Source organism: Diospyros lotus, chromosome 6 (assembly GCF_014633365.1).
Source record: "Diospyros lotus cultivar Yz01 chromosome 6, ASM1463336v1, whole genome shotgun sequence".
Taxonomy (NCBI): domain Eukaryota; kingdom Viridiplantae; phylum Streptophyta; class Magnoliopsida; order Ericales; family Ebenaceae; genus Diospyros; species Diospyros lotus.
In genome coordinates, this window is record NC_068343.1 from 18,155,667 (window position 1) to 18,166,120 (window position 10,454).

General features: G+C 31.6%; 1 protein-coding gene across 2 annotated transcripts in view; it reads right to left on the minus strand.

Moving 5' to 3' along the window:
• Positions 1-5,421, minus strand: part of LOC127803451 (calmodulin-binding transcription activator 3) — a 37,590-nt gene extending 32,169 nt beyond the window's left edge. The window contains exons 1-8 of one of the 2 annotated variants that reach the window (XM_052339676.1): positions 5,081-5,421; positions 3,091-3,210; positions 2,163-2,278; positions 1,901-1,989; positions 1,197-1,239; positions 712-919; positions 455-568; positions 37-353 (exon numbers count right to left, since the gene is read on the minus strand). In XM_052339676.1, coding sequence (XP_052195636.1) covers positions 37-353; positions 455-568; positions 712-919; positions 1,197-1,239; positions 1,901-1,989; positions 2,163-2,278; positions 3,091-3,210; positions 5,081-5,120 — 1,047 coding nt within the window. In that variant the 5' untranslated portion in view covers positions 5,121-5,421. Of the gene's footprint in view, positions 1-36; positions 354-454; positions 584-711; positions 920-1,196; positions 1,240-1,900; positions 1,990-2,162; positions 2,279-3,090; positions 3,211-5,080 lie in introns of both variants that reach the window. The other variant, XM_052339675.1, reaches the window with a different exon arrangement.
• Positions 5,422-10,454: the final 5,033 nt, after the last annotated feature.

Consider the following 10,454-nt stretch of genomic DNA (forward strand, 5'->3'; position numbering starts at 1 on the left):
ACATGGATAAAGAAAATTTTGCAAGATTCTGTGTACCTGCCACTGGTCTTGGCGTTGTGGGTAAATCCCAAGGTCTTGTTTTTTACCAATTCCATCTGTCAAAATTTGCCCCAGAAGCTCATTTCCTTGTGCTAAACCAAAGCTCATTCTATCAGAATGATTAGAGGAAAATGATGCCTGAAATGGGACAGATTGAGTTCCAGCACTGCTACTTTCTAATATGTCCTTCCATGATTGGATGTTTTGGGGATCATATGTCAAAGCAGCACTACCACCATTCTTATCCATATTTCCTTGAGAGTGTGGGACAAAATCTACACCAGGAATACCATCCAACTTTCCTTGATAATCATCTGCAGCAAGATGCATACAACAAATTATGCTCAATTACCAAAAAACACAGTCAAAGCAACAACTGTTAAATGATGTAAGATGAAAAGAGAATATAAAATACTTGAGTAATGGACTGGATAATATGGGACAGGGAGTCCATTGTCCATCTTTTCCATTACACGTGGCTGCTTGTCAAGGAAAGAGTGGAATCCTGAACTTGCTTGGTGATTATATGCTGCATCAAAATTCACTTATCATGAAGAAGAATTATTGTCAATCAACAACAGTATCCACGAGTAACAAAATTCATACAAGAGATAACATCAGCCTTCTGAGCTACTTTGAAACTAGAAAATGAAAATTGTACCATAAACACACCTGACTCAGCATCTTCATATTCTGAGGCCTGAGTGCTGTTCAGGCTTGTTGTATCTGTGTTTGGCGAAGTTAGTTGGTAGTTGTATGGGTTAAATTTAGAAGATATAGAACTGTCCACCTCAGAATAAGGTACAAATTCTTCACTTTCTTGGGAATTGGGAATAGCTGCCTCAACATCTTTAACACGGTTAAAGTTTGCCCTATTTCCCTGAGAATAAACAATGATGCAAAATATGATTATCAATAAAGATATGATTAGTAATAATAATCATAGGAAGAGTATGAATATGCTATCAACAAATTATTTGACGAAACAGTTAGAGATGATTATCCCAAGAAGAAAATGAATGTGGATTTTCCATAAGTATGTAAAAAACCATGAGGGTAAAGTGGATTTTGATTACTATCTTCATAAATAATATTGTTCTGTCCAAAAGCAAAAGAGTAGAGGAAGGTGAGAAATAAATCTAGGAACAAACTGTAACCTTTACTTCACGGTAGTGGACAAGAACGATATTTGATTGTTCCCTGCAGCGTCACCCAAATAAGCAAGTAAGAATATGCAAGACAAACCTCCAAATACAGATACTAAGAAAAATGACAATTGTAACATTTTTACACATTTTCGGTAATTGCTTCCAGTTTCAAGGTGGTCAGGAGGTCTGAAAAAGGTTGAGTTTACAACTAGAGGCATGGCCCCAATTCCAAAAGAAGAAATACATATTGGTTAGTAGGAAATAATAATTCAGGTGGCAAACATTAAAATCAGAAAGTGATGTTCATGCAAGGAAAATAGCATCAGAATCTTGCATTGATGCTTGTACATGCATGATCATGAAAGCTAATATCAAAGTGCTTGGCTTAGAGATGATCCAATACCAAATGCAGAAGTAGAGAGACAGAGAGGGAGGAAGAGAACTGAAAATTGGTCTACAGAATTGAGAGAACAAGAAGAGAGGAAAAAAATAAATTGAAAGGAAAAATAACTGTTCAAATCTATTAAGCTAGGTTTACAAGTATTTATACCAAAACACTTAACTGCTATGTACAAGCTATCTATGCTAGGTACAAGGTACAACTAGTCTATACAGCACATCTAATACAAGCTAATACAAATTTTCAACAAGAATGAAGTACAATAATTTGGCGTACTACACCTGATAAACAAAAGGCAAACTATGAGACTTACTCTTCAAGCAACCAATAGCTGCGCCTTTGAAAACTTTCATTTTCTTCTCCATGAGCATAATAGCAGTGCAACACATCAACGCTTCCAGCCTGGTGGATGTTATACAGATGCAACACTTTAAAAATAGACACAAATATACCGTAAACTACCTGTTATGCTAGATAATGAAGTTACCAGATGAAATCAGAAAATCTAAACATAACCAATTTTAAAAACAAAGCCTGTCTTTGATAAAAATATAAATGTCACCCTTGAGCCATACTTTGAGCCTTTCATGTGCCTCCTTCACTGTCTTTCCATCTTTCTTCTTCCTCCAGTTATGGCCATCTTTCCTGAAGTATCTCAACACCTTCCGATCAAAAAGAAAAAGTGAACCACCTGAAAAGCAACATGCATGTCAAACCCAGATAAGATACTAAGTTTTTGCAAAGACACCAGCTCCATCAAGTCTAAAGAGTAAAGACAAATGCCTGATAAAATTTTATAAAAGAATGCTGCAAAATGAACATAAATGTTAAAATATGTTCACAACCTAAGTTTTCACGACCTAGGCTGCTTTTTAACAGAAAGGTCTCTTCTATTTAAATGTTAAAGAATGGTAACAAATAGGAAAGGAAAGGATATAGAATATGTAAGAAAAGCAGTCACGGAATATCAAATATGGGATGAAATGGCACATCTTTCAAAATTTATGAAACAAAAACGAATAAAAGTAACTGGTCCAGAAACCCTGAAAAAAAACTTTCAGAAGGAGTGATAAAAGAAAAGTATCTGCATTAGAATCTTTAGCTAAAAGTCACCTCATTTCAAACTTCTTTAGTTTCTCCCTTTTCTAAAATTTCCCAGGTCATAAGCAAGCAATTAGCCTTACACAGCATATGTTACAGAGTTTTAAGGGAAATTTTGTAATCACACAGCATGCAACAAATACTAGTCTATGAATTAAAAATAAATAAATAAAATAAAGAAAGAAGAAGATGATGAGGAGGGGAAAAAAACTGAAGCAGTGAAAAGAATAAAAAATGAACTAAAAAACAACTTGACCAAAAGAGAATTTCTAGAACCATAAGCAATTTCGTCAAAAAATAGGTTTTTAACAAGCCAATCCAACCAAAAAGATCATACATAATCAAGATTCAAGATAACAAGAGGTTTGTTTCCATGAGAATTTATGTAGCTAAGAATCATACTTTGGGGCATATGTGGAGGCTCTGGAGCAATATTAAAATTTTTGTAATTTCGAAGAATTTCACAAATTTCAGCAGGACGTAGCCATCGATGCTGAGCCTCCAAAAGTATCTGCTCAATGTCTGCATTCAACCACAAACTCAGTTAATGATCTGCTGTCTTAGAGTGTTGAACTACAAAAGAGCAACCAAATAAAAGAACTATTATACAACAATGTTTTAAGTGACAATTAAACAAATCAAATTCAGTTAAGAGACAACTACTCATCTACTTTAACAGTATAGAATAACAAAACTTGGCAATTTGATGCATTTAATCTACACAAATACTTTCACCTGCTACTAAGCAAATATTTTGCTATCAACTCATCCCTTTAATTCCCTTAAACCTAGTTGAATAAATAGTACAACTCTTACAACCATTCAAGCTCAGTGGTTTCTTCCTATCCTGCATTTTTTCAAGGTTTTTCAATTATTTTTTTACCGTTGCTAGTTTAATCTGCCACAAATTCTGTAACTGCATATTTTTCTTCACAATCTCTTAAGCCATTATATACATACTCTATTTTCTGGTGAAGTGGCTTGCAGTATGAGACTAGTGCTCAAGTTATTTAGTGCAACGCAAGCATTCAAATTTATCCTAAATAATAACTGAAGAGGGGCTTGGAGACAAGGTTTAAGATACCAAAGTGTAGGATATGAGGAATGTGAGCTTAGTAAAATAGGAGTGAGTGAATATAAAAAACAAAAAGAATGAAGAATATGAGAAGTCTATACAGGCTTTTTTTTTCACTTAAACAGCTCTGGTAACCCATTGGAAAGGGATCGTTGAGAAATACATGTCATACTAAAGTAAAGAAAGTTGAATACAGCAAAAATTATTCTGGCCTTATAAGATTGACATACATCAATCAGAGAAAAACCTTTTATTATGGCCTCAAACAAGTAATGAATTATCATTCAGATATTGATTATTGGGAATAAATGTATGTAACATGAGGGTTACCAAAAACTCAAGCACTTAGGTATACCATAGAGTATAGTAAACAGATGGAATGCAATTATAAGAAGCCATATGCAACAGAACTGTAGACCTGTTGAATTAAAACATCTATGATAATTTTGTGATAAGCACCTAGGAAACGATCTGCACTATTAAAAGTAATTTGTTTAATTTAACATACTCCAAAGTTTTTTAACCAAAGTAAATTTGGTTTAATAGATGAAAAAGGAATAACACAATTCACTAGAGATGACAACAATAGGGCTTTATGAAAGGACTTAGTAAACATGTTGATAAACCCAAAGAACTAAAATCGTTATCATGTTTTTCAGTCAATACAGCACAACGCAGTTCTTTCAACTTTAACCATGCTCTATAAAAATAAATGATCAGGGTACCTCCAGTCATTGTTGAATTGTCATCATGAAGCAAAACAAGGATCAAACATTGTCAAATATCTTTCCCGTTTGAAATCTAATGAATACGTGCTCCTCGACACGTTTTCAGGAAAGTTCACATAAGTCCCAAATCCATAGACGAGACAGATGTCGCAGTTACAACACATATATTGTGAAAGAGTTAATAAGAATTGGTTCCAGAAGAAGCCACATTGGTGGGATTGACCATGGAATCACCGCCAAGGCGAAATGGTCGAAGGCCCCCAAAACCCTCAACCCCCAGGGTCTCATCAGCTGTAAAACAAGTTTAACTGGTACTCATGATCTGCATGTGATTGCTTCTTACTGGATTAATGATCGAGCATGGTGGACTTCTCTATCTTCAAAAATTAAAAAAAAAAATAAAAGTACCACTAAAAAGGACGATTCTACATCTACAGTAACTTATCAAAACAAAAAAAGTAAATTCCAGAAGCAAAAATCAAGCATAAAAGATAGACCAAAAAAACTACCAGAAATCAACTCGAAAAGCAAATCAAGTCAACACAAACCGTGAAAAAGGAAAAAGGACTTGCCAAGCCAAACAACTCACCTAATTGAGCACCGAGGGGGTACCGCCGAGACTCCGCCATGAGCAAACCCGCTCACTGTTCCCCGCTCCACTTCGATCTCCTAAACCTAACCTAGCAGAAATAAACAATTCAGAGCTCGATCGCGGACTCAGAACAGCCAAACCGAAGTCCGAGTGAAGTGATCGGGCGGAGGAGATCCCGCCTCAGAACCGCTGCCCGAGATCGAAAATCAAGGGAAAAAAGGAGAAAGAAGAAGGGGAAGAGTGGATAAATCTGAGGACGACATTGGGGCAAAATGGAAGAGACGAGGAAGGACACAGGGGAGACCAGCCGCCGAAATGGAATCCAGTTATATTCGGACAGGGACTTTCACCACTCACGTAAGCCTCCGCTTCGCTTCGATGTAAATTCTGGGATATTTTTTGTGCGGTGCTGTCCCCCATTAACTATTTTCTATAATTTCTCTTCGTGCCCCCGTACTATCTGTTCTTATCACTTTGGTCCCCCAAACAGCAAACGTCTATTCTTCTAATTTAATGTTCTCGTCAATAAAATAAATTCTCAAATTCTCGTTGCTAAACAGCGCTCCATGAACTCTCATTGTATTTGAGATTATTTATGATCAAACTAATAAAAATAAGAAATGTTATATCCACTATAAGTAAGATAAATAATTTTTACACATTAATATGATACAAATAAATTTATAATTATTTAATAAATTTATAATTAATTACATTACAAAAATTTCAAATTTTAATGACCAAACAGCGACTGAATTAAGACAGATTATGAAAAAATAATTTTATAAAATTAGCGATGCAAATTAGTGGCGAAACAATATTCCATCGTTAAAGTAATAAAAAAACAAAATAAAATTTAAAATTAATGACAAAAATTTCATTCTATCGCTAATTTTAGCCACGGAAAAACATGTTTGTCATTAAAATAAAAAATTATGTATTTAGCAATAAAAAATTGAAAAAGTTTTCCATCACTAATTACAAAATAAATTTTTTTTTATTTTTAAAATTTAGCGACGAAAATTTCAATCTATCGCTAAAATTAGATAAGGACTTAATTTTTTGTTACTAAATTTCAAAAATAAAAAAATTGTAATTAGCAACGAAAAACTTTTCTCATTGCGAATTACAAAAAAAAATTTATTTAACATTAACGACTAAAATACTAGTTCATTACTAAAATTAATGACAAACTAGTATTTTTGTAGTTAATGTTAAATAAAAAAAATTTGTAATTAGCGACAAAAAAAAATTTCCGTCATTGAAATATTCTGTTGCTATTACTAGCGACGGAATGTGTTTTAAAATCAGTCTCAAAATTTGTCTCTAATTTATTTAATAATATATTTAGTATATTACTCGATATTTAATTAATTTTTGAATAATGTCAATTATTATTTTCAGTGTAATGGTAAATTTTAATAAATGCATTGTGTTTTAATTAAACATTATCACCTTATATATTCATTAATTAATTATTGGTGAACATTATAACAAAATTTCTCTTTCTCCATATTTAATAAAGTATTAAATTTTAAATAAAACTAATGCTTATTTGTACTATTGATATTGTACTCATTGTTTAATTCTATAATAATAATTTGTCATGAGTTAGCGCATAGAATAGACACATCAATTTTATAATAACTTGTTGAATTAAGAATAAAAATATATCAAATATAATCAAAATGTATATTTCTTTATATAATATACATCAAATACAACCTTAATTAATAATACATTCATTTATTCAATAATATATTTTCATTATGTAATATATGTACTCAATTAATACGAAAAAATAAAAAATTTAAAATTAAATATATATAAATGTAAACTAAATTCAAACAAATTTCTTCTAACTAGATAAAAGATAACACACTAAATATAATGACTTTAACTTAATCTCACTAGTTTGTATTCTTCTCCCTTATAACTATTAATCTATAATAATTTTTTTATATTTTTAAGTTATGACTTGTAGTATAAAAAAATAAAGAGACGTTAATAATAAAAGACTAACAACAATAAATTTAATGGTTAATGTAATATTATTAATGACTAAATATATATAATTTCCCTCGTTATAGGATAATTTTTTACGATAAACTGAATAAGTCATCATTAATATACCTCTTGTGCCATAAAAAATTGGGAGGGGAAAAATGAGAAATTTTTTCTATAACAATAAAAAATAAAAAGTTTAGCTGCGAGGCAAGGCTGGCCACGAGGTGAAACTGGCCCGGGTGCCAGCCCTGCAGTAGCCTGTCGCGAGTTGCCTCGCAGCGGCTTCATGGCGATCTCACTCTTCTTTTGTTAAGTTCGACTCATTCAATAATCAACACGTGTCAACACCAACCATCATTGAGAGTCGTGCCCTATAAATACCCAACTGCAAAACAATAAAGGGGACTTCCAATTTCAATAAAATTTAGATACTTTTAATGCATCTTTACTGTTTTCATGAATAACTAATGGTAAATCCGTGCCATACATAAGAGAGTTTAATTTAAAAATAAAAGATTAAACTCATTATTTTAAATAATTCTAACAAAATTGATAATTATAATTTTTTTCTTTTAATATTCAGTCTTTTATCAAAATTTAAGTATAATTAATTATTCGTTATTTAATATGCTAATAAAAAACACTCTTAATTCAATGTATCGCCGTTCAATGTGATAAAAAATAATTAACACATTAAATAGATCACTTGACAAAATACTTATAAATTTTTTTATTTATTATATTATATTTATTTATAAATAAATATTATAAAATTTATAATATATCAATTCAAAGATGTTCGTTATTTTCTATTTATTATATTATAAATATAAATTAAAACTCTTAAATGTGAGTAAGAATAAGTTTTTCAATAATAACAAAACTTTTAAAATATGAATTTTGATTTTTTCGATAGTCTTAAAAATGTGATATTTTAAATATTAATTAGCATTAAAAAAACCCAAATATTTGACAATCTTAAATATTTTTTTATGAATTTGTTAAGATATCACATTTTTAAGACTATAATATAATTATTAAAGTAAAATTAATAATTAACTAATCATTACATTTGATTTAATGCAAGTTTTTGAAGGAAAAAGTTCATCATTGATTGACACTTGGCAAAATATTTTGTGTGACTATCATGTTTTAATATTATATATATATAGAATAAAGATATAAAGATTTGCATTTAAATAAATGAACAATTTTTTATGACTTAATTAATAGTTCAAGTTGTCTATTAATATTTTTTAGAAAACCCATGCAAATTTAATACAAATTTTAGAGGCAAAAAATAGCTTAACAGATTTTTGGAAGGAAAAAAATTTGCAAACTATTTTACTTTAATATAATATATTATATATTATTATATTATATAAAGATAAAATTTTATTTAATAGACAATTTTATGTGACTTAATTAATATTTTAAGTGTCTATTCATATTCCTCATAAATAGTATTTATTGTTGATTGATTGACGGATTAATTAAATATTTAATATTCACATAATAATGTATTGAAAAACTCATTATTAGCATTGAAAAACTCATGTATTTAAAATTCATTATTAATTTTACAGTAATTAATACTTATTATTTCAAATCAATTGGAAAATTAAAATTATTAATGCAAATTTTGGGGGGATTTTTTTTTTCCAACTATCATACTTTTATATATATAAAAATCTTTGGGATCCGAGACTGACTTTGGTATCGGAGAGTCTTCGAGGAGGAAGATTCTCGCGAGTCTTCTAACTTATTTTCTGAGCATCAACATGGTCAAATCCTTGCGACGAAGACACCTTGTAGCGAGACCTAGTGGCGAAGACAAAACCTTATGGCGAGACCTAGCGGCGAAGGCAAAACTTTGCGGCGAACCCTTGTGGTAAAAGCAAAACCTTGTGACGAAAGAACTAATGACGAAGTCTGATGGCAAAATCCTTGCAGCGTGCATCCTAGCGACGAACTCCTTTGAGGCAGCTTATCTTACGACAACCTAACTTCACTTGACACCAAGCTCGAGTAGACCTCACATTATAAATTTTAATTGTTGTATTTTTTGCAACAACAATACCACTTTCTTAACGTTATTGATTAACATTTTTAATTCAAACAATGAAATAATAGAAAATAATTATTAAGATGTAGTCATTAATAATATTACATTAACCTAGAGAAGTCAAAAGGGTTGGGCGACCCTGCTCGTCACTATTCAAACGGGCCGAGCCGAGCCAAAGAATTTGGGCTCACAACTCGGCCCGGCTCGTTGGGACCTTATGGGCCAAGCGGGTTAGGCCCACTGGGTCTAGCCTGTTGGGACATTATGTTATTCTCAACATTCCTTGCTCATTTATTTGTTTAACTATGTTATTTTTTATTAATTATTGATATTGGATGTTAAAAATTTTATATTTTGCAATATATATAAATAATAAGCATTAATATATTTAAAAATTTTAAGCTAAATTTTTTATATATTTAAATTATAAATAAACATTGTTCTTTTTATATGTGCATTATTTTTCATATCAATTCACAAGAAAATTTACAAGGCACATAAAATTTTGAAATATAAAATAATGAATAATATTTAAAAATTAAAATAGAAAATTGTTTAAAAAGAAAAAAATGATTTTTATATATGCATTATTTTGATATTCATATATGTATTATTTTTTTAAAAAAGAAAAATGGGACAGGCTCAATGGGCCTGGCTTACCAAGGCCTTTAGGCCAAGCCCATCGAGCCCGACCCGCTAGGCCCTGTGGGCTAAGGCCCACGAGCTTGTTAGGCCCATGGGTTGGCCCGACTCAGCCCTCCTACAAGGGGGTTGTAGGCCAGGCCAAGCCTTACCCACAACAAAAAGGGCTAGACCGAGCCCGACCCGTTTCAAAAGCCTATGGGCTAACTTAGCTTTTGACATATCTACATTAATCACTAAATTTATTGTCATTAATAATATTACACTATTTTGATTCTTTCCCTCCCTCTCTATCTTTATGTTCTAAGTGCATTTATGGGCATCATCGATTGTGTGAAGTCCGACCGTTCGATCTTAGATCCAACCATATTTTCATCATGAAAGCAACCTCAATCTACCACCTGTGAAGCACGGAAACGGCTTGGAGGCGCCGTTTCGGCGTTTTCGAACCGTTTCTCGTTTCGAAAACGGCAAAAACGACCCGAAACGTTTTTCAGGCCATTTGTGTAATTTTTATAAATATTGTGGCTGTTTCGAAATTTTAAATTGTTGGTTGGAAACGCGTTTCCAACGCACGCAACCACTAACCAGTTGCCCTAATTTAATCTGCCTCCTTCTCCATTTTCTTTTTCTTTTTCTTTTTATTCTTCTCGTCGC